This window comes from Bufo gargarizans, chromosome 2 (assembly GCF_014858855.1).
Source record: "Bufo gargarizans isolate SCDJY-AF-19 chromosome 2, ASM1485885v1, whole genome shotgun sequence".
Lineage (NCBI taxonomy): Eukaryota > Metazoa > Chordata > Amphibia > Anura > Bufonidae > Bufo > Bufo gargarizans.
In genome coordinates this window covers 20,100,532-20,128,083 of record NC_058081.1, presented here as the reverse complement: position 1 = coordinate 20,128,083, position 27,552 = coordinate 20,100,532, and the positions used below count along the sequence as shown (strand labels likewise).

The following is a 27,552-nucleotide window of genomic DNA, read 5'->3' as shown; positions in this document are numbered from 1 at the left end:
ACAAGCTAGTGCATCTGTAGGCAAACAACCCATGACACACCTTACTGTATATATCCACCAAGCCAGCTCGGGACACATGACTTCCTTCATGGGCTACAGGCTGCCAAGATCAAAAGTAGGAAGTGGTCATAATAGTGTCACTCGACTGTGTACAAGAAAAAATATCACTGAAAATACAGATACAGAAGCTAACATATTTGTGTCCTCCAGGTTTAATCTGGAATCATATCAAACGCTTCAGACCTTGATGTTCACCATTGAAGAGGTCAACAGAGATCCCTATCTTCTGTCAAACATTACGTTAGGATATCAGATGTATGACACGTGTAACATACCTCACTATGAATTACAAGGAGCTTTACAGTTTCTGACTGACACTAGTACGACTTTCACTAACAACCAGTGCCATTCTAGATCATCCTTTGCAGCTGCTATTGGATCTACAGCTTCAACCAACTCAATTATCTTGGCTTACTTTTTGGGAACATTCAAATATCCGCAGGTAAGAAGCTACAATGACTCTATGCATTGCCTGATATGCATCTACTTTATACCCATTAGTGATACTAAGTGACAACCTAGATGCAATAAGTACCAATGTTGACAAAAACTGGAACTTTTTGTCACTGATAATAATCACCAGCTAAAGATAAACAAATGGAAATGTAGAAGGCAAGTAAGGGAGTATATTTAGTACATACATGGCTTTTGGGGTAGGGTAGGTGACATGAAACAGAACTTTGCCTTTTTAATTCTTTATTTAAACAACTTTGGCAAACAAAGGAACATAAGAACATTAACAAATGGGAAATATCACTGAGGGTTCCCAGCAACAAGACAAATGAATACTTTATAGGTTTGGTACCTGGGTTAAGATTGTTAATGTTGTAAACTTGCAAACCTATTGTAGGAAATGAGAAAGGAGACCAATAAAAAAAAAATGATTTTTGGACCAAAATGAGTAAAATGAAAACATAAAAAAATGCCCCGAAGGTATATATCGCCTTTAAAAAGGTATGGAAACTAAGTGGTAAATTCACTGTTAGAATCAGCAAAAGGTATAGTAGATAAGGCAAGACATTAATTTTAAATGTAGTATAATGACCAAACCTGACCAAACCAGGTATATAAACCTTTTACCCATCTGTGCAAATCTGCGCAGATGGAAGGTGATTCTATGGTATATCTCCTCAAGATCCTTTGGAATCCCCACTGACCAGCAGAAAGGGAAGGGAGACTCAAGATTTAACTTCATACTTCCAGGGATGGATTTATCGAAAGCCTCTGATATCTGAAAATGTGCTTTAAAGTTTGCAATAAAAAATTATGAAATTCTGCATCAGATCAGAAACAATGCCAACGGACTGGTATCAAAATGAAGATCATCCATGTAAGCAGTTTAAACCTCCTGAGAGCCAACTATGGGACCACAAATAATAGGGTTCATTCTGATGGTTCTCAAGAGAGGTTCAAACGTCAAGAAAAAGATCAATGGTGATAGAGGGCAACTTTGCCCGTTTGCTGTTTAGGATATTACAGAGAGAAAACACCATTGACCCTTAACGAGGCTGTGAGAGAGCTGTAGAGGGAATGGCTACAAGTCCACACGGTCATGTCAAGGCCAATATGATGGAGAATTCCAAAAAATAAAGGCCGACCCCCTCTATCAAATGCCTTCTCCACTTCATTGAGAGAAGGCAAATGGGAATACATTTGTATTGAGCATGATGAATGATATTTAAAACTGTTGTGATATTGTCCAGGACTTCTCAGGTAGGGACGAAACCAAGCTGGTCAGTTTCTATGATATCAGGTAACAACGGAGCAATTCTCTTGGCAAGGACCTTTGCAAAAAGTTTGAGGCATAGATTCACGAATGATATTGAACAATAGATCAAACACAAGACTGAATCTTTTCCCTCTTGTGAATGACAGTAATATGTATGTGGGACATGTCTCGGGAGAGATTGGCTTGGAGCAATGGAGTTGAGAGCTTTAATTAAAGAAGCTACCAATAACATCAAAATTTTATAGTAGGAGGCCGGGAAGCAATTGGGGCCTGGAGCTTTGCTGGGTTGCATGGATTGAAAAGTATAGTCACAAACGTCAGGGTGACTAGAGCTAGATACACGTATCATCTGGTAATCACTGCGAATGAAAGAGACATTTAAGGGATTTAATGTTGGAAAACGCCAAATGAAAGATATTAACTAAAGGGTCCACTAAAGGAACTAGGGCAAAATTAAAAATCAACACCAATAGCATCTGTTCTGCAAAATCTTCCAGTTTATTTAGAATGCCTTCAAGTGCTGCAAGATGGTAAGAGTTAGGTAGGTAGATATTTAACAAGGTATATAGCTGTCCCTTAACTAATATAAACTGCAAATTAAAAGAAACAGAAGTGAGGTGTTAGGGACCACCACCAGCAAACTCTATTTCAGCTGCTTATCTTCTGTTACCACTCCAATTAGAAGATTAAAGGCTAGCCCTAGATGTTCACCAGATACTGCCATGAGGCTGGTTGGACATGATTGATAGGGTCCCAAATGATGTCTTTGGAAAAAGGTGGCAAAAAAACAGATGTGAGCTCACAGTAAGCAAAACTATTAGATGCCAAGGATTTGCAGAAGAGAATTGCAAGCCAGAGTCAACACCATTAAAGTCAGTGGGACCCAAATCAGAAGACAAGGGAGTAATTCAGAGACAAGCCAAATTTATTTCACTAGGAGAGGCATTAGAAGCCGGATCAGTAGACAAAGGGTTAATCTAGAAACAAGCCAAAGTCAGTACACAGGAAGGGCCAACAGACATGCAGCACAGTTCTCAGCAGACAGAACTAACCAGGAGCCAGGAAAAAAGCAGAGACAAAGACAAACAGTGGCTCTGGGATGTAGGATTCGATAACAAGGCAGAAACATATTTGGCTTAACGTCCAGGTTCACAAATATGGTGACCAGCCAAGCAACCCTAACCGAGCAGTCGTACACTAGATCATGTCTAGGTAGGTTCCTGACAATTTCTCAAGATTAGAGGACCATATTTTCATGGTTATGATTTTAAACACCTACCCTATGCTCCAAGCATAGCAGATTCCAACTGAGCATACTACAAAACCTGGAGACATGGCACAGGTGTAAAAAGACTTGTCTATAATGAGATGTCCACCCCGCCAATACAGGGGAAGAAGGAGGGACTAAAGCTGAAGGGGTTTAAGAAACTGGTTCTCTGAGGGCTTTGTGCAGCTCCTTGGAGTATGACTAGTTTAAAAGAGTTAGACTACATGCACAAGACATTGAAAAACGGACATGTGATGGATATTTTTTTAACGGCCATTACATGTCCATTTTAAAACCAATAGTAGTCTATGGGGTTATTCACACAGCAGTTTTTTTGATGGCCAGGGAATAACGGACATCCAAAAATAGAACATGTTCTATCTTGTCTGTTTTTCACTGACTGATTTCTCCCATACAATTGAATGGGTCCGTTTTCAACGTCCGTTTCTCAGACCGGCAACAGTTTTTAAAAAAGTATGTTAAAAAATTTAAGTTTATTTAAAAAAAGAACTGAATTTTTTTAAATAATATCATAATGGAATAAACACCCTTCAGCTCTGTAATCCCATAACAATGTTTATGTATGTTAACATTTTTTAATTTTAGTTTTTTGTTTTTCCTCTTTAGATGAGTCAATTATCAAGCCTCTCACTCCTGAGTAATAGGAAACTATTTCCGTCGTTCTTCAGGACTGTTCCAAATGATAAATTGCAATCCATTGGTCTGGCTCAGCTTCTTCTGCGCTTTGGTTGGACTTGGATTGGTCTTGTTGCCAGTGACAACGATTATGGTCTTCAGGGAATTTACCCAATTAGACAGGAGTTGGTCAAAGCCGGAGTATGTGTGGCTTTTACTGAATATATTTGTCTAGGTCTACCAGATCGGAATGCTCCTCGAGTAGTAGAGACCATCAAAAAGTCTAAAGCTATGGTTGTCCTTGTGTTTGCTAGTCAAGTTGATTTTATTCCTATTGTGAATGAGATGTTGAAGCAAAATGTCACAGGGAGAATTTTGATTGGCAATGCTGGTTGGGCTAGGTCACTCATATTGTCAACAAGTAATTATTTCCAGGTTTTAAGGGGTGCACTTGGCTTAACTATAGAGGATTATGTTGTACCAGGCTTAAAACAGTTCCTGAAGAATATTCATCCACTATCATCTACAGGACCAAACTGGGTGAAGCAATACTGGGAAAAACTTTTTAACTGTACATTTTCATATAGTGACAACATTTTAAATTCTGTGAAGACCCCAAGAAGAAACTGCACTGGAATTGAACAAATAGATGAAATCATTGATAGTTCTATGTTCAAAAACAGCCTCAAGTACACAAAATTTATCTATTTTTCTGTATATACCTTGGCTAAAGCTTTAGATGATCTGAAGATCTGCAGGCCTGGAGAAGGACCATTTTCTGGTGGGACTTGTGGAAATATTTGGAACTTCAAACCATGGCAGGTAAAATCTAGAGTCAGAATTTCAATAATGAAATTGACATAACTTGGTTGGTTCAAAATCCTTAATTAATAAATGTTTTTGAGTATGGCCACACACAGTTTTTTTTTCGATAAGATTTTGAGGAAGTTCTGCCTGCAAGATTTTCTGTAAAAGCCAGAAGTGGATTCGAAAGAAATATAAAGGAAGAATTTATACTACAGGAATTGGTCACCTGTCTCTGTTGTTCTGACTTTATTAAAGAATGATGAGTATTATTTGAAACAGAGACTGTAACTCCCAACATTCAGCATTATTATTATTTATTATTAAAGCACCATTCATTCCATAGCGTCGTACATATGATAAGCGGTGCACATACAGACAATTGCACTAAGTATGAACGAGGCGAGTTACAAACTGGTACAGAAGAGAGAGGGCCCTGCCCGGGAGGGCTTGCAAGCTACATGGTATGGGAGAAGGACACAGTAGGAGAGGGTAAAGTTGGTCATGGCGGTATAGGCAGCAGGGTCACTGGTTGTAGGCTTGTCTGAAGAGGTCGGTCTTTAGGTGTCTTTTGAAGGATTCTACTGTAGGTGAGAGTCTGATATGTTGGGGTAGCGAGTTCCAGAATGTGGGGAATACACGGGAGAAATCTTGGAGGCGATTGTGGGAAGAGGTGATAAGAGGAGAGAAGAAGGTGTTGTGAGGTTTAGAGAATGTGTGTGGGGATGTATCGGGAAAGTAGCTCAGAGATGTAGGGAGGGGACATGTTGTGGACAGCCTTGTATGTATTTGTTAGTACTTTGAAGTGAATTTGTTGGGCAATGGGGAGCCAGTGAAGTAATTGGCAGAGGGGAGAGGCAGAGGAGTAAAAGGGTGAGAGGTGGATTAAGTGGGCAGCAGAGTTGAGGATAGATTGGAGGGGTGTGAGAGTGCTAGATGGAAGGCAACAGAGGAGAATGTTGCAGTAGTCTAGGCGGGATATGAGGGCATGTACAAGCATTTTCGCAGACTCAAAGTTAAGGAAAGCACGGATGCGGGAGATGTTCTTGAGTTGGAGGCGGCAGGTGGTGGAAAGGGCTTGGATGTGTGGTTGGAAGGAGAGGACAGGACCCAAGGTAACACCAAGGCAGCGGACTTGGTTGACCGGGGAGAGTGTGCATAATTGATCGTGATATATAGGTCTGTTGGGGATTTTGAGCAAGATGGGGGAAAGATTATGAATTCTGTTTTATCTATGTTAAGTTTTAGAAAGCGAGAGGAGAGGAAGGAGGATATGGAAGATAGGCATTGTGTGATTCTTGATAGTAAGGTGGTAATGTCTGGACCAGAGAGGTAGATTTGTGTGTTGTCAGCATAAAAGTGATACTGAAAGCCATGGGACTCTATGAGCTGTCCCAGGCCGAAAGTGTAGATAAAGAAGAGCATGGGTCCGAGGACAGAGCCTTGAGGGACACCAACAGAGAGATAATGAGACGAGGAGGTGGTGTGAGAGTGGGAGATGCGAAATGTCCGCTCTGTGAGGTATGATGTTATGCAGGAGAGGGCAGGTCAGTGATGCCAAGAGATGAGAGAGTTTGTAACAGAAGGGAGTGGTTGACAGTGTCAAAGGCAGAGGACAGGTCAAGGAGAAGGCGGACAGAGTAATGCTTTTTGGTTTTGTCTGTTAGGTCATTGGTGACTTTGGTGAGGGCAGTCTCAGTCGAGTGGTGGGGTCTGAAGCCAGATTGTAGCCGGTCAAAGAGGGAGCAGGAGGAGAGATGAGAGGACAGTTCAGAATGGACATAATGCTTAAGTAGCTTTGAGGCATATGATGGAAGAAGTGAAATAGGGTGATAACTGGACAAAGAAGATGGGTCAAGTGAAGGCTTTTTGAGGATGGGTGTAATGGTAGCATGTTTAAAACCAGAGGGGAAGACACCAGAGGTTAGTGATAGGTTGAAGAGATGAGTTAGGGCAGGGATGAACACTGTGGTGAGGTTAGGGATGAGGTGGGATGGGATTTCGGTCAAGTGAACAGGTGGTGAGATGTGATCTGGAGAGTAGAGTGGAGAGTTTTTCTTCTGTAATGGTGGATAAGCGGGTTTTGGGAGAAGAGGACTAAGCAGTTGTGTAGAAGGTCTGTGGGGACTGTGCACTGAAGCTTTCTCTGATGTTGACTATATTTTGTTTGAAGTATGTGGCAAAGTTCTCAGCTGAGATGAGAGGAGAGGGTGGGGGCACTGGGGGACAGAGAAGGGAGTAAAAAGTGTTATAAAGTTGTTTAGGACTGTGGGACAGGGAAGATATGAAAGATGAGAGATAAGAAGTAGGGCTGTTTTGCATCAGCGAGTGAGGATTTGAAAATGAGCAGGGATTGCATGTATGTGGTGAAGTGATCCTTAGAATGGGATTTCTTCCATCGCCGCTAAGCAGCCCTGGAAGCTTGTCTGAGTTTTTTGGTTGGTGTACCAGGATTCAGCATGAGCGTTGCTTATCTTGGCTCATGCAACACCTTGTCTATTCCCAGTACATGCCATCAATATATGATCACTAATAGAGATAAGGGAATTTCTCAAAAATTTGATTTGATCAGTTCGCTGAATCGTCCAAAAAGATTCCATTCAAACCTGATTTATTAGTGGCAAATCACATTAAAAACAGCCATTTCCTGGCTGCTGAGAGCCTGTATAGTGGTACCTTGCAGAAACATGCATAGAGAGTCTGCTGTGGTAGTTAAACAATACTGTGAGTCAGTATGACATGCAGATGACAGGAGTCGCTCTTAGAATCACTGCACATTTCACTTATTTGGGCAGTTATGTGGCCAATACTGACCAAATAACTCAAGTGTGAACTTACAGGTCAATGTTAATGCCAGGTATAAAGTACAATACAGTGGCCCAAGATCCTACTCTAGCGTGAAAGAGCACACACCTTTTACACCATCTGTCATCAGCAGATTCCACACAGATTTCTACAGAACCTGTTCTATTAAATGCTTATACAAGTAGAGCCCCTTGACAGACTAGAGAGGGTGTCAGCAGTAAGTTTGTGTTAACGTCACTGATTATTTTGGCGGGAACAGCATGAGAAGTCCACAGAGTGGCCAAATCACAGTGTTGAGGATGCAGCAGCATAAGGAGACCACAGAATGGCCCAGTGAAAGAGTGGGGAGGTGGGAGCAGCATGAGGAGACCACAGAGTGGCCAGTGACATAGTGATGAACTGGCAGCAGCATGAGGAGACCATAAAGGTACCCAGTGACATAGTGGTGAGGTGTCAGCAACATGAGGAGACCACAGAGTGACCCAGTGACAGAGTGTTGAGGTAGCAGTAGCATAAGGAGACCACAGAGTGGCCCGGTGACATAGTGGTGAACTGGCAGCAGCATGAGGAGACCAGAGAGGGGCCCAGTGACAAAGTGGTGAGGTGGTGGGCAATAGCAGTACATATGAAAATGGTGGGTGGCAGTAGGAGCACCTGAAAGCAGGTGTGTGGCATGAGACGGGTGGCAGCATCAGAATAGTAGCTAAAGCAGATAACCAGAAGAACCAGGTCTCTTTTGACAAAGTTTAGGTGTGGCACCAAGGATGATCTAGTCTGATGCATCAGGCACTGGTGTGTGGAAATCCTGGCTGATCCACGCCTGATTCATCCTCAGCTGCACTAAACAGCCGCTCTGATGTCACACTGCTGGCCGGGCAGGAAAGCTTGTCTAGGGCAAACTCAGCCTGTTGAGGCCCCAAATTGAGTTTGGCTGCCCATTAGTCCAGGGGATCTTTAATGTGGGTTGGCAGGGTGCACTCCAAGTATGCCACAACCTCATGGTTCAGGTTTTTCTCTATGTCTACCTGGTGCTGAGTAGTTCCTTCAGTAGGAGGGTAAAGGAAACCGCTCATTAGCGACTCTATTCTACTTAAGTAGCTGCTGATGGAGCTGGTACTGCTCCTGACTCGTGAGCACAGAGAGCCCCCCATTGAGACCTGCATGAGGATGGGCCATGGCACACATAGGCAGCGGCCAACTGACTATATAGGATGTCTCGATAGTAGTTCATTTTTAAAACCCTTTCAGCGGGTGTATAAAAGGCCCCCATTTTCGACCGGTAGCAAAGGTCTAACATGGTGGAGAGCTAGTAGTCAACCCTGCCGAATGGTGAAAATTTGGATTTCACTTTGCAAGCAACTGAGCATGCATTGGGCCATTTGCGGAAGTGACTCGATGGGACTCCCTGCCTCTATCTCCACTGCATACTGGCACGTTGTGTCTGGGTCATCTGCCTTGTCTTCCTCAATGCCCTGTAGCTCCTCCAGCTCCTGCTGTTACCTGTGTAGAAAAAACTGCAATTTTTCTACGCATTGCTTGTGCTCGAATGTCCTCTTCCTTCTTCTCTAGTTCAGTCCGAACAGGGCTCACATGGCCGTGAGATGTAGTCGCCACGCCTCCTGTCCCCTGGCCAGCTAGATTTAGCAGCATCTGTTCTAGGACATGAATCAGTGGAACGAGGTTGTTCATCCCGTAGTCCTGGCGACTGACAAATAACGTGGCCTCCTCAAAGGGCCCGAGCAAATGGCAGGTGTTAACATCGAAGTTACACAGGGGAGTACCTCTGTACGCCTGTATCATCAAGAAATCGTTTATGGCCTTTTTCTGTTCATATGATCAGTCCAACATATGGAGGGTGGAATTTCAATGGGTGGAAATGTAGCATATCAGCCTATGTTGGGGGACACTGTTCTGCCTTTGCAGCTCAAGGAGTGTGTGCTTTGCAGTGTACATGTGACTGAAGTGCATGCAAAGTTTCCTGGCCATTTTCAGGATGTCTTGCAGATGTGGTAAAGACTTCAGGAACCGCTTTACAACCAGATTTAACAGGTGTGCCATGCAGGGCACATGGCTCAGTCCTCCTTGACGCAGCTCCGACACCATGTACTGTACTTCTCATTGTCGGTCACCATGGTTCAGATTTTGAGTTATCAAGGAGAAAGCCAGGATTCTATTTCTTGATAATGAACATGGAGCAGTTCCTCCCCTGTGTGACTCTGTTTGCCTAGGCAAACTAGGTGCAGAACAGAGTGACACCGCCATGCCCTGCACATGTGGTATGCTGGCGGAGCACTGTGAATTTTTCCTGCAGTGGAGGCTGAGGATACAGTGGAGGATGAGGAGGGAGAGGCGGAAATTGTCACAGGACCAATGGCGTAAGAACGTGCAGACGGAAGCAGAGTCACCTGGCCAAGTTGCTGGTGTGGCTGGGCAGGAACCACATTTTTTCAGTAAAGGACATATATTGTCCCTGACCGTAGTGACAGCTCCACACATTAACGCTGCTGTGCACTTTGACAGACACCGACAGGCTCAAGGACTGGCCCACCTTCTGTTTTACATATTTGTGCAGAACTGGTAGTGCCTTTTTCACAAAGTAATGACGACTTGGGACTCTCTACCTTGGCTCGGCACAAGTCATCAGTTCTCTCCAAGGTGCAGAGTCCACCACTTAGAAAGAGAGGGACTGCAGCACCAGCAACTTGGCCAGGAGTACGTTCAACTTCAGTGCCGTTGGAGGAGTGTACGCATACTGTTTTCTCTTGGCAATCGCTTCGGTGATCGATTGCTGACGGAATGACTGATGATAAGTAGGAGGACGAGGAGCAGGAGCATCAGGACCAGCAGATGATGGGAAAGACAGACAGCTCCCTTCGGCAAAGGTGGTGGAGCCTTTACTGCATGAAATTGGGTGCATGCCACTGGGTGATGCAGCGGTTGCTGCGGCAGGCTGGACCACCACACAGGAGCCACATTTCTCCCAGGCCACTTTATGGTGATGCTGCATGTGTTGAAGCAGGGCCATGGGGCCCTCTTCCGACGGCCTATCAAAAATTTTCCGCACCTCCGAGTATGGCATTTTCCCCCCAACACTCCACGCTGACTACTTGCTACCCCTGCCTCCGTGAATCCCTGCACCTCTACTATTCGGGCAGGTAGGCTCCTGAGAATTGGGTGGTCTGCCTCTGGCATGTTTGGCTCATGACCTCCCACTGCTGCCACTCTGCTGACTCCCGGCCACTCTACCACCCTGATGGCTTAGCCGCTGCCTCACGCGCAAGCTGCCACCCTCTTCTCCTGATGATGATGATGAAGCCCCTTCTTCACCCGACTCCCAAGTGCGATCGGCTACATTGTCATCATCTGATACGGTCAGCATGTCACTAATGTCTTCCTCAACTGTCTCAGGGCCAGAAGCCTGACCGCTTGCAACACCTGCTCCCATGCGACTCTTATCATCACTACTTGCCCGCCTACCGGAGAAAGCGGCAGATGTCTCCTCCAGATCTTGGCTTGGCTGTAGCTGCTCACTGTCCTCTAGTAGCTCGTTGTCGCTGAAAAGTTGAGCCGAGCCTATGGCATATAATACTTCTAGCTCTGATGGAACAGAAAATTACAGAGGCAGGTTCAGGACAGGTGGGGGCACAGGGCCTGCTCCCAGGCCATGCCAACTAAGCGGAAACCACCGACTCTTGGCTGGTTGCATCTGATGTCACTTGGGAAGACTCGAGTCAACCAATTAAGCACCGCTGGGTTGCTGGTCAAGACATAACCTCTAGATGACACTGGGAGCTCAGCCCTCTAGCTGCGACTCCTGCTTTTACTCCCCCTTCTTCTGCTGCTACTATGCCTGTGAAACATTTTGGCCACTGCCCGCTCCCTTTGAAGAGCCTGTCACCTGTCTGTCTGACATACTGTATAATAAAACAATTCAATTAAAATAAATATAAAACACCCCAAAAAAGGCTGTAGTACAATGTAACTTTACCACAGAACGGCAATTAAGACGTATTATTTTTTCCTATTGTTACACCCCCAAAAAAGATATATAACAATCACAATTCACCGCAGAACGGCTAATGGGACGTATGTTTATTTTCTTTTAATACACCACGTAAATGGCTGTAGTACAATGTAACTTCACAGCAGAATGGCAATTAAGACATATATTTTTTCCTATTAATAAACCCCCAAAAAATATAACAATCACAATTCAACGCAAAACGGCTAATATATAGGACGTACGTTTATTTCCTTTCAATACACCCCGTAAATGGCTGTTGTACAGTGTAACTTCAAAGCAGAATAGCAATTAAGACATATATTTTTTTCCTATTAATAAACCCCCCAAAAAATTATAGCAATTACAATTCACTGCAGAACAGCTAATAGGATGTACGTATATTTCCTTTTAATACACCCAGCAAATGGCTGTAGTACAATATAACTTCACTGAAGAACAGCAATTATGACATATATTTTTTCCTTTTTTTTTTCCTATTATTACACACATCCCCCCCCCCAAAAAAAAATTTATTCACTGCAAAATGGCTAATAGGACGTATGTATCTTTCCTATTAATACACCCTTTAAATGGCTGTAGTACAATGTAACTTCACCTCTGAATGGCTTTTTCTTCCCTGTTCCCTGTTCTCCTTTTATAGTGTAGCTGCCTCCCTATCCTTTCCCTACACCTTGAATAATCTTTCCCTGAACTTCTAAAAATTTTTTTTAGCACAATAAAGTCTTTCCTAGCACTGTCCCTAGCGCCTGCTGATATCTCTCCCTGCACTAAGTACACTGGAAAATGGCAGCATCCAAGATGGCTGAGGCTATTTAGAGGGGTGTGATTGGCTACATGCATGGCATTGCGGCATTCCTCATTCCCAGAGTTCTTTGCTGCATGTCCTAGCATGTGTAGCAGCTATTTTAGGAAAAAATTTGATTCATTACCATGAAGTGCGAGGAAATTCGGATCAAATTCCACTTCGTCAACTTCGATTCGCTCATCTCTAATCACTACCTACCCAATACCTGGGAACCACCAGTTATCATAAATACACAAAGGTCATTTTGCTTGGTTGAGCAACTTGACATCTTTGACATACACAAGGTACAATGTCATCTTCATCAGAGTCTAATATTGAACCTCAGCTAACATGAAATACAAGAAACAGCACATAAATCAAGATAGTTCAAACAGCTGTAGTAGACCATTGTCTGGTCATGTAGAAGCAGTAACTAGCAGGCCACAGTTCTCCCTGGCCTCTGGTAGGTGCCACATTTTTACATAGGATGGGTGTCACGGACGGTGTACAGGAAACAAGACAAAGCAACATGCATATATGACTTACTGGATCCAAAGCTAAGGAACCAAAAGGGAGACCCCTGCACAAGACCTAGCACTTTCCCTGGCTGCTCAGCCTATGCAAAGATCCCAAAGGTGGATGGTTGCATATCCACGTACCTGGACTATATAACCCCTGAACACCCTACAATAGTGAGGGGACACGACCACCGGCTCCCTACACCAGACACGGAGGGAGTCAGGGTCACCTGGGATCCAGCAAACAGAAAATAACAGATAAATGTACAGCACTTAACTTTGTAGCAGACTGGGAAACAGGATCAGCATGCACACACACTCCAGGAAGAAGTATAAGCCGCCCAGTAATGCATTATGGGGCGAATTTTAAAGGGATGCAATCAGTCCAACTACATGACAGCTGAGAGAGGCTAACGAGATGAGGAACTGAATACCACAACAAAGAAAACTCAAGGAAGAGGTTCTGAAAGGCTTCTGTCAGAGCTTCTCAGCTGTCTGGTTGTGACAGTACCCCTCCCTCTACGAGTGGACTCCGGACACTCAGAGCCCACCCTCTCAGGATGGGACCTATGGAAAGCCCTGATGAGACGAGAGGCCTTAATGTCCATCACTGGGACCCACATCCTCTCCTCAGGACCATAACCCTCCCAATGAACAAGGTACTGGAGAGAACCGCGGACAAGACGAGAATCCACAATCCTAGAGACCTGAAATTCAAGATTCCCATCAACCATAATCGGAGGAGGAGGCAAAGGCGAGGGTACAATGGGTTGAACATAAGGTTTCAATAAGGACTTATGAAAAACATTATGGATCTTCCAAGTCTGAGGAAGATCAAGACGGTAGGCAACAGGATTGATGACAGACAGGATTTTGTAAAGCCCAATAAACCTAGGACCCAACTTCCAGGAGGGAACCTTCAATTTGATATTCTTGGTAGACAACCACACCAGATCACCAACATTCAGGTCCGGACCAAGCACACGTCTCTTATCTGCCACACGCTTATATCTCTCACTCATGCTCTTTAGATTATCCTGAATCTTTTGCCAAATAGATGACAAAGACGAGGAGAATCTGTCCTCATCAGGTAAACCAGAAGACCCCTCTCCCGAGAAAGTCCCAAACTGCGGATTAAACCCATATGCACCAAAAAATGGTGACTTATCAGAGGACTCCTGATGACGGTTATTTAAAGCAAACTCAGCAAGGGACAAAAAAGAACATAAATTCTCCTGATTCTCCGCCACAAAACAGCGCAGATATGTCTCCAGATTCTGATTGACGCGCTCGGTCTGGCCATTCGACTGCGGGTGGAAAGCAGAAGAGAATGACAACCGAACCCCCAAGCGAGAACAGAAAGCCTTCCAGAATCTGGAAACAAACTGCGTGCCCCTATCAGAGACTATGTCTGAAGGAATACCGTGCAATTTGACAATGTGATCAACAAATGCCTGCGCCAGCGTCTTAGCATTGGGCAAACCAGGAAAAGGGATGAAATGCACCATTTTGCTAAAACGGTCCACCACCACCAGAATCACAGTCTTCCCCGAGGAACGAGGCAGGTCCGTTATGAAGTCCATGGACAGATGTGTCCAAGGACGGGAAGGAATGGGTAAGGGAAGGAGAGGACCTGATGGCCGTGAATGAGGGACTTTGGCACGAGCGCAAGTCTCGCATGCTGCCACAAAACACTCAACCGACTTACGAAGCGCAGGTCACCAGAATCTCCGAGCGATGATATCCAGTGTGGCTCTTGCCCCCGGGTGCCCAGCAAGGACCGTATCGTGGTGTTCCTTAAAAATCTTGTGTCTTAAAGCGAGAGGCACAAACAACCTCCCAGGAGGACAAAGATCAGGAGCCTCTGACTGGGCTGCCTGCACCTCTGCCTCCAATTCAGAAAAAAGAGCAGAGACCACCACACCTTCAGCCAAAATGGGATGCGGGTCTTCAAAATTCCCGCCTCCCGGAAAACAACGTGACAGGGCATCTGCCTTCACATTCTTAACCCCAGGGCGGAACGTGACAACAAAATTAAATCTTGAAAAGAACAAAGACCATCTGGCCTGTCTCGGGTTCAGACGCTTGGCTGACTCCAAGTAGGCCAGATTTTTATGGTCAGTAAACACGGTAATAGGGTGTCTGGCTCCCTCTAGCCAATGGCGCCATTCCTCAAAAGCCAACTTGATGGCCAACAATTCCCTATCTCCCACATCGTAATTTCTCTCTGCGGAGGAGAGTTTTTTCGAGAAAAAGGCACACGATCGCCATTTGGCAGGAGAGGAACCCTGAGACAAGACCGCACCCACACCCACCTCAGAAGCATCAACCTCAACTATGAAGGGTAAAGAAATATCAGGTTGCACCAAGATGGGAGCGGAAGCAAAACTCTCCTTGATATTAGAAAAAGCCTTACGCGCCTCTACCGACCAAGAAGAAAAATCTACCCCCTTTCTGGTCATATCAGTGAGTGGTTTAACAATAGAGGAATAATTCAAAATAAACTTCCTGTAATAATTGGCAAAGCCCAAAAAACACATCAGCGCCTTCTGATTCTCAGGAAGCTCCCACTCAAGCACAGCGCGGACCTTCTCAGGGTCCATGCGAAAACCAGAAGCGGAGAGAAGAAACCCTAGAAACTGAATCTCTGGAACCGCAAACACACATTTTTCCAGTTTCGCATATAATTTATTCTCCCGCAGAATGAGCAAGACCTGACGTAAATGTTCCTTATGAGTTTTGAAATCAGGAGAAAAAATCAAAATGTCATCCAAATACACTAATACAAATTTTCCCATCAAATGATAAAAAATGCTGTTCACGAAATGCTGAAAAACGGCTGGGGCATTCATCAATCCAAAAGGCATAACCAAATTTTCAAAATGGCCCTCAGGGGTATTGAAGGCCGTCTTCCATTCGTCTCCTTCTCTGACCCTGACCAGGTTGTATGCCCCTCTTAGATCTAATTTGGAAAAGACTTTAGCCCCAACAACCTGGTTAAACAGGTCCGGGATCAGAGGAAGCGGATAAGGGTCACGAATAGTGATACTTTTCAGTTCCCTGAAATCCAGACAAGGTCTTAAAGAACCATCTTTTTTCTTAACAAAGAAAAAACCAGCGGCAACAGGTGACTTCGAGGGTCGTATGTGTCCTCTTCTCAGAATCTCAGAGATATAAGCACGCATAGCGATCCTTTCAGGTTGGGAAAGATTGTATAAACGAGATTTAGGCAGCTTGGCGCCTGGGATGAGATTAATAGGGCAATCGTACTCCCTGTGCGGGGGCAAATCCTGAACTCCACTCTCAGAGAAGACATCCGAAAATTCAGAGAGAAAAGATGGTACAGTCTTAGTAGCAACCTCAGAAACAGATGTCGTGAGGCAATTCTCTCTGCAAAAGGCACTCCAACCATTTATTTGCCTCGCTTGCCAATCAATGGAACGGAACATTTTTAAAAGATTTTTTCCTCTTTGTTTCTTTATTACTCCCAGAGAACTGCCTGAATCTCCTAGAGGGACAAACATTTGCCAAATGATTTATACCTCCACAACAAAAACAAACCCTCCCATGCGGGCTGAATCTTCTGTTGTCAGAAGCAATCAACCCCAGCTGCATGGGCTCCAGCTCAGAAGGGGCTGACAGCGACTGAGACCCCTGCGCACAGAATGGGACCGCTGCACTGTCCTGGGACTGAGTATGACAGGAAGGATAGATCTCTCCTCTCTCTCTAAGACGCCTGTCAATACGAACGGCCTGAGACATAGCAGAGTCCAAGGAAATAGGCCTTTCATGAAAGGCAAATGCATCTTTCAATCCCTCTGAAAGACTATGGCAAAATTGACTTCGGAGTGCAGCATCATTCCAACCAGTATCAGCTGCCCATCTCCGAAATTCTGAGCAGTATATCTCTGCGGATTGTTTACCCTTGCATAATAGACGTAGTCTAGACCGGATCAATGCTTGAGACGGTTTTGGCGGCTTATAATGTCACGGACGGTGTACAGGAAACAAGACAAAGCAACTGTCACAACCAGACAGCTGAGAAGCTCTGACAGAGGCCTTTCAGAACCTCCTCTTTGAGTTTCTGTGTTGTGGTATTCAGCTCCTCCTCTCCTTAGCCTCTCTCAGCTGTCATGTGTTGGACTAATTGCTTCCCTTTAAATTCTTCCCCAGAAGGCTTTTCTGGGCGGCTTATATTTCTTCCTGGAGTATGTGTGCATTCCCATCTGGTTCTCCTCTCCTCTACAAAGTTAAGTGTTATACTGTTATCTGTTATTTTCTGTTTGCTGGATCCCAGGTGACCCTGACTCCCTCCGTGTCTGGTGTAGGGAGCCGGTGGTCGTGTCCCCTCACTATTGTAGGGTGTTCAGGGGTTATATAGTCAAGGTACGTGGATATGCATACCTCCACCATTCGGATCTATGCATAGGCTAAGCAGCCAGGGAAAGTGCCAGGTCTTCTACAGGGGTCTCCCTTTTGTTCCTTAGCTGTTGGATCCAGCGAGTCATTTATGCATGTTGTTTTGCCTTGTTACCTGTACACATTCCGTGACATTATAAGCCGCCAAAACCGTCTTAAGCATGGATCCGGTTTCACTTTTGGCTGAACGCTTCCAGGGTCTTTCATTGGAGGTAGCTGACCTCCGTAAGACTTTTTCTCAGCTTCAAGTGACCGGTTCAGCTTGCGTTCATGGAGCTTGTTCTGAGCCTAAGATCTCGCTCCCGGATACGTTCTCCGGGGGTAGTGAGAATTTTGTGCGTTTTAGAGAGGCTTGCAAACTCCATTTTCGCCTTCTTCCCCTTTCCTCTGGAGATGAGGAACGGAGGGTGGGGATCATTATATCGCTGCTCAGAGGTAACGCTCAGTCCTGGGCCTTTTCGCTGCCGGAGGGGGCACGGCCTCTCCGTTCAGTGGATGAATTCTTTTTAGCCCTGGGTCAGATATATGATGATCCGGATCGTATTGCTCTGGCGGAGTCTAGACTACGTCTCTTATGCCAGGGTAAACAATCCGCATAAATATACTGCTCAGAATTTCGGAGATGGGCAGCTGATACTGGTTGGAATGATGCTGCACTCCGAAGTCAATTTTGCCATGGTCTTTCAGAGGGATTGAAAGATGCATTTGCCTTTCATGAAAGGCCTATTTCTTTGGACTCTGCTATGTCTCAGGCCGTTCGTATTGACAGGCGTCTTAGAGAGAGAGGAGAGATCTCTCCTTCATGTCATACTCGGTCCCAGGACTGTGCAGCGGTCCCATTCTGTGCGCAGGGGTCTCAGTCGCTGTCAGCCCCTTCTGAGCAGGAGCCCATGCAGCTGGGGTTGATTGCTTCTGACAATAGAAAATTCAGCCCGCATGGGACGGTTTGTTTTTGTTGTGGAGGTATTAATCATTTGGCAAATATTTGTCCCTCTAGGAGATTCAGGCAGTTCTCTGGGTATAATAAAGAAACAAAGAGTAAAAAATCTTTGAAAAATGTTCCGTCTGTTACTATTGGCAGGGTTGAGGCGGAAATTGAAGGTTTTCCGTTTGCTTGTAGTTCCCGTTTTGTCCTGCCGGCTAGGGTGGCGCTAGAGAGCAAGAACATTTTTTGTGAGATTTTTGTGGATAGTGGAGCAGCGGTCAATCTCATTGATAATCAATTTGCGATAACTCATGGTTTCCAGGTGTGCGCTTTGAGAAAGGATATTCCTGTGTTTGCTATCAATTCCGCTCCACTTTCTCAGAAATCATTAAAGGGCATAGTTCACAATATCCGTTTGATTGTGAGTGATGCTCATGTTGAGGATGTGTCATGTTTCGTCCTTAGCGGTTTGCCCACCCCTCTGGTGTTGGGGCTGCCCAGGCTCACTAAGCATAACCCCACCATTGATTGGCAAGCGAAGCAAATAAATGGTTGGAGTGACTTTTGCAGAGAGAATTGCCTCATGACATCTGTTTCTGAGGTTGCTACTAAGACTATACCATCTTTTCTCTCTGAATTTTCGGATGTCTTCTCTGAGAGTGGAGTTCAGGATTTGCCCCCGCACAGGGAGTACGATTGCCCTATCAATCTCATCCCAGATGCCAAGCTGCCTAAATCTCGTTTATACAATCTTTCCCAACCTGAGAGGATCGCTATGCGTGCTTATATCTCTGAGAGTCTGAGAAAGGGACACATACGACCCCCGAAGTCACCTGTTGCCACTGGTTTTTTCTTTGTTAAGAAAAAAGATGGTTCTTTAAGACCTTGTCTGGATTTCAGGGAGCTGAACAATATCACAGCAACATGCATATATGACTTACTGGATCCAAAGCTAAGGAACCAAAAGGGAGACCCCTGCACAAGACCTAGCACTTTCCCTGGCTGCTCAGCCTATGCAAATATCCCAAAGGTGGATGGTTGCATATCCACGTACCTCGACTATATAACCCCTGAACACCCTACAATAGTGAGGGGACACAACCACCGGCTCCCTACACCAGACACGGAGGGAGTCAGGGTCACCTGGGATCCAGCAAATAGAAAATAACAGATAAATGTACAGCACTTAACTTAGTAGCAGACTGGGAAATAGGATCAGCATGCACACACACTCCAGGAAGAAGTATAAGCCGCCCAGTAATGCATTATGGGGCGGAATTTAAAGGGATGCAATCAGTCCAACTACATGACAGCTGAGAGAGGCTAACGAGATGAGGAACTGAATACCACAACAAAGAAAACTCAAGGAGGAGGTTCTGAAAGGCCTCTGTCAGAGCTTCTCAGCTGTCTGGTTGTGACAATGGGTGATATTTTTGTCACCTCAAAATCTGACACCATGACTTTGTTCCAGGGATCAGCGCATTTCTACTTCTTCTCCTTCTGACCTCAGAGAAGCCTTTTAGTTGTATCCTCTCTGTCTTCACTGCTCCTCCTAAGGAAGCGGGGAGGGCTTCTTTATTTCTTAAGAATCAGAAACAACACCCCATGTGCTATTGAAGATACTCTAGTTTTCCTGCTGATGAGTTGTATGAGAATAGTCAGCTTGTGAACTGCCATATGGAGGACATTTAGGTGGAGGCAGGGGACCTGATACATGTCTTGGTGTTGTTGGTGGTAGTAGTAGCACTTGTATCCATGGTGTTCATAGCAGGGGCAATGGTTGCTGTGGCAACAGCAGTACTTGGGGCAAATACAGAGAAGGGAAATGAGAGTGGGGCCAAGGAGCCCACGATAACATATCACAGTCTGCTCAGCAGATAGTAACGTCTAATATTATTGTTTGGTGTGCTCATCTACAGTCTACTTTACAGTTGTAATGTGAGGAACCTTTTTGGACATGGCTTCTTTATGTTGACTTATGATTTGACTTTGATCAATTGCTTTTCTCATTGTAGCTCACATATTATATAAGAAAGGTAAGAATAACTTTGAACATGGGGAAGGAAATCTACTTCAATGAGAATGGGGATTCACCTGATGTCTATGAAATTGTGAACTGGCAAATGAATCGAGATGGGACCATGACACCAGTTAAGATTGGCACCTTTACCACTTCAGAACCCCTGGATAAAGCTCTGATCATTAACTCAAGTCTGATTGTATGGCCTACTGGAGATCAACAGGTGAGATCTAAGACTGTGAATTTTGAATATAGTACAGTGATTATAAGGTGTGAAATGTGCCCATGTGTTCTACACTGCTCACATACTGTATGTGAAGGGTATAAAGAGTGAGCCTGTGACCATTCTAATCTATGAGGAAAGTGATATATTCCTCACTTACATTTCCTTTCCCTGCATGAAGATTCCCTCTAAGGGCTCTTTCACACTTGCGTTGTCCAGATCCGGCGTGTACTCCATTTGCCGGAATTACACGCCGGATCCGGAAAAACGCAAGTGAACTGAAAGCATTTGAAGACGGATCCGTCTTCAAAATGCGTTCAGTGTTACTATGGCAGCCAGGACGCTATTAAAGTTCTGGTTGCCATAGTAGTAGTGGGGAGCGGGGGAGCAGTATACTTACAGTCCGTGCGGCTCCCGGGGCGCTCCAGAATGACGTCAGAGCGCCCCATGCACATGGATGACGTGCCATGTGATCACGTCATCCATGAGCGTGGGGCGCCCTGACGTCACTCTGGAGCGCCCCGGGAGCCGCACGGACGGTAAGTATACTGCTCCTCCGCTCCCCACTACACTTTACCATGGCTGCCAGGACTTTAGCGTCCTGGCAGCCATGGTAACCATTCAGAAAAAGCTAAACGTCGGATCCGGCAATGCGCCGAAACAACGTTTAGCTTAAGGCCGGTTCCGGATTAATGCCTTTCAATGGGCATTAATTCCGGATCCGGCCTTGCGGCAAGTGTTCAGGATTTTTGGCCGGAGCAAAGCACAGTGACTCCATCTGCAGCAAGATGATGTTGTAGGTCTTTGGTGCTGGTCTGTGGGTTGACTCTGACTGTACTCACCATTCGTCGCTTCTGTCTATCCAAAATTTTTCTTGGTCTGCCACTTCGAGCCTTAACTTGAACTGAGCCTGTGGTCTTCCATTTCCTCAATATGTTCCTAACGTTGGAAACAGACGGCGGAAATCTCTGAGACAGCTTTCTGTATCCTTCCCCTAAACCCTGATGGTGAACAATCTTTGTCTTCAGGTCATTTGAGAGCTGTTTTGAGACCCCCATGTTGTTACTCTTCAGAGAAAATTAAAAGAGGAGGGAAACTTACAATTGACCCCCCTTAAATACTCTTTCTCATAATTGGATTCACCTGTGTATGTAGGTCAGGGGTCACTGAGCTTACCAAGCCAATTTGAGTTCCAATAATTCGTTCAAAAGGTTTTGGAATCAATAAAATGACAACAACAGAGAGCACATGTCTGCACCTGCCTAACTTTGTTTAAACAATTATAGCACACTTTCTGTAAATCCAATAAACTTCATTTCACTTCTCAGATGTGTGTGTCTCCTATATGATATATTTTACTGAAATTTTTTATCGTAACAACCAACGATTTATACAGGAAAATCATGACGATTAACAAGGTTGCCCAAACTTTCGCATCCCACTGTATATCCATTATCTTTCAAGAAAAGTGTCAATTGTTTCCAATGTCTGTCAAATTTATATAAGGTTTTAAAACGGAGGGCCATGAGTTGATCCATAGCATATATGTAAGTCAAATGTCAAATACAACCCTCCCTGGACAATCTAGGCACTTGCTTCCAATGCTTTGCTATTATAGCCCTGACTATAGGCAAAATGTGTGCAAGCATCGATAAGAATTAGGTATATTATCGATCTGCAAAAAAAGTAATGCCAATGCTGGATCTGGAGTTATTGGGGTAAGCAAGATTCTCGACATCAAAGAGATGGTATTTTGCCAGAGATGAAAAGACAACTGGCCAGCATCCCCAATCAGAAAAATTCCGTCCTCCTTCTCTTGGTCCTTTTTGTGGCAGCCAAACTGCATCCCTAAGCAATACAGAATGTTTGCCATCATCACCATCACCTTCTTCTCCTGGCTAAGACTCCTCCTTGTGCTCAGCTCCATTGGAGACATCTAAAACATAAAGTTTGAGCATAAAAAAAAAACTTTTCTCCACCAGCAATTAGAGATTCTAGAAGCAAAACACTCGGCTGGCCATGTTGCTTGCGGTGCAGTCGCTGCAGTACAATTGCAGTAGAGCCTTGTACTTTCATGTAGCGGAGAATGCAAGCAACTTGCCATGGTGGACACCTGAAGCAGCTGTTATGGGCAGGGACAGTACGTGTCTTTCACTGCCCACTAGGTCTATGTTTTTTGTGGCAGAGAGGCAGCACCCAAGCAACATGGCCAGATCCTTTTTACCCCTTCCCACTATATCATGGGGCTGGCTCCCACAGCAGGCACTTATCTGCCTCCTCGTCCATGGACACAGTCCCATTCTTAACAGCAGCAGGGCACAGCATCACTCACATTACCCATCCTTTCCATCACATGTGTCAGGTCAGGCGTTGCTATGAAGTATTGAAGCTGATCAGACTGGGAAAGAGTAGCTACACTGGCAAGCAGTTGCTCAAGTACATCAAGCAGCAATCATCCCACTGGCTGTCACCCCGCCGACTCCACATGCTTACATGCTCCCTGCATGGCCTTTTAAAAAAATGCACTGGCTTGTGCAAGGTGCTGGCACTGTCCTAGAGACAGTGGTGAGGAACGATCTCCTAAACTGTCATCTTCAGAATGATAAGCAGCTACACCGCTTAATCTGTGACTTTCCAACTCGCTGGAATTCAACATTGCACATGCTCAAGCATCTGTATGAGCAGCTGAAATCCGTGTACTATGTGGTCATGTACCAGACCGCCTCAGCAGGGAGCATGTGTTGTTTCCAGGTTGGGCAGTGGTAGCTAATGCCATTCATGCTTCAATTGTCCCTCACAACCCTATGCGTTTTTGAAGAGATGCTCATGCTACTGGTGGCTCTGTAGCTGTTGGGAACCCACAATGAGAAACTCCCATGTGGAGGAGGAGGAGGTGCTGCCACTTGAGGAGGAGAATGAGGAGTCAGAGTTAGAGGAGAAAGAGGATGATGATGGTGACACCAGCCACGACATCCAATAGTTTTAGTGGGGTGCGGTGGTGGAAAGACGTGGCTCCCGGGGCATGCTGGTCAGAATGTCAATCTGTAGACTCGCTTACGTACTGTACGTAGTGACAGGCGTATCATTGAGACCAAGCAGTCTTATGATTACTGGATAGCCAGTTACAAGGGCAAAATGGAGAATTTTTTTCCTCTGGCAGAAAAAGAGGACAAATTAGGTTATTTCCAGGAAACCCTGTATACGCAGCTTGCCACAGCTTATGGCAAGCAGACGCCCACCGCCAGCGTGTCTGAAAGGGAGGCCCCTCTTCTCGACCCACAGAGTCACCACACTCCCGTCGCCACAAGCAGCAGCCAGTTCAGTGTACAAAACACCACCACCCAAGCCATAGTATGAAACTATATCACTGTCCCAAGGACAGCAATACAGTAGTATTAAGTAGGGCACCTGTGGGCAATGTCCAGATGCATACTGTAAGTACCTGATGTTTCTACATTGATTAATGCTGAGAGCATCAGATTTCAATGTACCTGGTTGGTGGCCATGAAAAGGGCTTGAGCAGCCCCCTGGGCATTGGCCCATGTTGACATATTAATGCAGGGTTCAGTATAATGCCACACATTTAAAAGTTGTCCAAGTTAAATTAAAACTCTCCCAACATCAGTACATTTTCTAACATAGCCTAGAAGTGGTACCATTTTCTTCCCTGCCACTTTCAGCGTTGTTCTCTGGTCCCACCGTGATGGTGTCATCTTCTGGCTTCCAGCAGTGATGTCCTGTACACACCAGGTCATACAGCCAAACACAGCTGAGGTCAGTGTGTGTGGGATGTCACTGCTGCACCACGAAAAACAAACTGCCGTGAGGGCTGTGAAGCACAGTAAGAATCAAGAACAAAAGTACTACTTCTTTTGTCATTTAGCACATTAAGAGCTGTTGGGAGAATTATAATAGAACTTGGACAACCTTTTTAAAGGATACAGTTTACTTATCCGCTGGATCCTTGCTCCTTTACTCCTTGGCCTCGGCTACCTCGCTCGGGTCCCCTATTGTAAACATCGGCTTTGATGCTGCTGCAGCAATGATTGGCTGCAGTGGTTACAGGACTCTTTGTGTCACTTGACCAATTGAGATAATGCAAAAGCGTCAAGTCCCTACTGCAGCCAGTCAATGGCTGCAGTGGTTTAAAGCATAGGTTTACAGTGATAGACTAGAGTGAGGCAGTCGAGTTTGGGGAGCAAACGAGTCAGGATTCAGCAGTAAGGAGCAGTTGAGTATGCTTCCCTTTTGCTGTTCTGGCCACTGGGGCATTTGCCATGAAACCCCCAAAAGGTGGGACCAATACCTTGTAAGGATACATATACACCTTTTTAGGACGATCAAGGACTATCTCTAACCCACTATCTCTGTAGCTTCTCTCTATCTATGCATCTTTGAGACTGCATGCTGTGAAAGGGGGAGGTAGAGCTGCAAGGTGGAGATATTGGCTCAGAGTACACATCACATTAGTAAAAGCCTGTCTATTCAGCAAGCATAGAGAATGAAAATATGTATTTGCAGAAACCAGCAGAGGGAAGGAGACATACCCAAAATCTGAAGGTTACAGTACATGCAACATTTTCGGCTCCACTATTACCAATACGCGTTACCTGCAAAAAGGGTGATAGGGACTGTACGTACTGTACTTGCCAGGCAAAAATATCATTCAGTTCTATGCCTTAGCCATGTGTATAGTATAGTTTCCTGAGCAAAGTAGAGTGGTTCGTTTGTGACTCTACTCGGGCAAATGATCCTGTAGCCCCTCCCCACAATTATACCTCTGTATTTGGCATGAAGACATTTAAATTGGCACCCACTAGTGGGGCAAAAAGGGCAGGGGACATGAAATAAGGATCATTTGGCCCTAGGTTATGCCCTTGTTGGTGGGCTTGCCCACAATACCTTGTAATCAACCTTTTAGCCAATCAGGAGGGACAATATTGACTTATCTATTAGGAAAAATGTATATTCCTTAACCATTCCTTGTATAATAATATCTTTTAATACTAAAACAGGTTCCACGTTCTGTCTGTAGTGAGAGCTGTCATCTGGGATTTAGGAAATCAGCCATCCAAGGTCAACCTCCCTGCTGCTTTGAGTGCGTTCCCTGCCTAGAAGGAGAGATCTCCAATCAGACAGGCAAGCTCTGTCAATATCTAAGGACTTGTTGTGGCTTACGCAAATTTTTAATCAACATTTTTTATTACGTTCTGTCTTTATTTAAATATACTATATACCAAAAGAAATCCCACCATCTGACAGAGACAGCAGAAAGTACACCAGGCAACATGAAGTCAAATAGTAAAAATAAAATCATAAAAGAAGAACGTTAAGTGGTACACATTAGCACCAGGAGAATACAATCACATATTAGCTAATAGTCACTCTGCTTAATGAAAAAGCGCAAAAAAAAAAAAACTTTTGGAAATGAGTAGATGGCAGCCCTGGGCCTTTTTTTCTGCTCCACATTTCATATAGACATCTCTCTTCCGCCTAAAAACATTATTTATTTTGGCTATATATTCAGATGAGATTTGGGGGGTTACTTGTAACCAATGCAAAGCAAGGATCTTACAGGCCTGGTATGACATTCTAGTAATGCCTAAGAGTGGGCCACCCTCAACTCACAACCTTCCCTAATCTATAAGAAACATCATTTGGGGGTTAGCTGGGATATAAATTTTGAATACAATGCAATACATTCTTCCAATAGAACATCTAAAGCCAACACTCTCACATCACTATTTTTAAAAACTATTAATATTTATTTACTTTATCCTAAAGATATTCATTTTTATTCTATAAAATGGAGAAAAATAGATTTTTTCTAAAAAATTGAGAAAAATTGTTTGGCAGAAACCTTGCATTAATAATATTTCAAAACAATGGTTGAAATAAGTGTGCACTATTGAGCAATAACTTTATATTTTTTTTATTGTTTTGCAGATTATTTTAACTGTTTCAAATGCCCATGGGACCAATGGCCAAATCATGAAAAATCCAGATGTCTCCCGAAACCCATCGAGTTCCTGTCTTATGAAGATGTGTTGGGAGCCACCTTAGCTACATCCAGCTTTATCTCTTCCATTGTTCCTCTTCTTATTTTGAGGGTTTTTATCAAAAATAGGAATACCCCTATTGTTAAAGCCAGTAATTATTCCCTGAGTTGCCTTCTGTTGGTCTCCCTTTGTCTCTGCTTCCTATGCTCCTTAGGATTTATTGGTTACCCAGCACAGCAGAAATGCCTCCTACGTCAGGTATCTTTTGGTCTGGTCTTCTCTCTTTGTATTGGATGCATTTTGGCAAAGACAATTATGGTTGTTTTTGCTTTTATGGCCACCAGACCAGAGAGCAGTCTACGGAAATGGACCACATTCAGGGTTTCTTACTCTATTATTTTCATCTTTTGTCTGTTACAATTCATCCTATGTGTTGCATGGTTGTCCATTGCGCCTCCCTTTGCACAATACAACACCAATAATAAACCTGGACTCATCGTTGCTCAGTGCAATGAGGGATCACCCATTGCCTTCTGGACAATGTTGGGTTATCTCTTCCTTCTGGCTACCATTAGTTTCATAGTCGCTTTCCTGGCTCGGAGACTTCCTGACAGATATAACGAAGCCCAGTTCATTACCTTCAGCATGTTGGCCTTCCTCAGTGTGTGGGTTTCTTATATCCCAGCCTCCCTCAGTGCTCAGGGAAAGTATACAGTGGCTATGGAGATCTTTGCAATCTTAGCATCCAGTTGGGCTTTGGTTGTGTGTATGTTTTTTACTAAGTGTTTTTTCATACTATTCAGACCTGATATAAACTCAAGGGACAATATAATGAGAAAAAACAAGGATAGTACCCTATATGTTCAATGAAACTCTTCAAACTTGATTGCTGGTATCTTAATGATGGTTACATGTTCTCACAAAAATGTATATTTAGAAATTCCATCTACTGAGGGTCTTCAAATAGTCTTTGAGTGACTTCTAGTAATATTTAGCTATGCAATGCTTTTATATTACTAGTAGAAGCAGCAGTAGGACCACCAAACCCTCCAAAGGTCCATACTGTTCGATGCAGATCTAGATAAGGCATGATATTTAATCAAGACCATATGATTATTATTTTTTTATAAATTGAAATAAAAATCAAATTAAATAATGAATTGTAAATTTTACTGCTATAAAAATGTTAGAGGAAGGCCCTAGCAAGGCTTTACTTTGATATCTTTTATTATATTTTCTCTTTTTTTATAATTTTCTATTAAACTATTCAACTATTAATTATTAGTAGCAGGCTACAATTCTCCCTGGCTCTCAGTGAGTGCAACATTATTGTTGAGGT

General features: G+C 44.3%; 1 protein-coding gene across 1 annotated transcript in view; it reads left to right on the top strand.

The window, feature by feature from the left end:
* The window catches only part of LOC122925506 (extracellular calcium-sensing receptor-like), a 43,712-nt gene extending 16,629 nt beyond the window's left edge, over positions 1–27,083 (top strand). The window contains exons 3-7 of the mRNA XM_044276860.1: positions 211–502; positions 3,684–4,514; positions 19,987–20,214; positions 25,230–25,353; positions 26,161–27,083. Coding sequence (XP_044132795.1) covers positions 211–502; positions 3,684–4,514; positions 19,987–20,214; positions 25,230–25,353; positions 26,161–27,083 — 2,398 coding nt within the window. The remainder of the gene's footprint in view (positions 1–210; positions 503–3,683; positions 4,515–19,986; positions 20,215–25,229; positions 25,354–26,160) is intronic.
* The last annotated feature ends 469 nt before the right edge of the window (positions 27,084–27,552 follow it).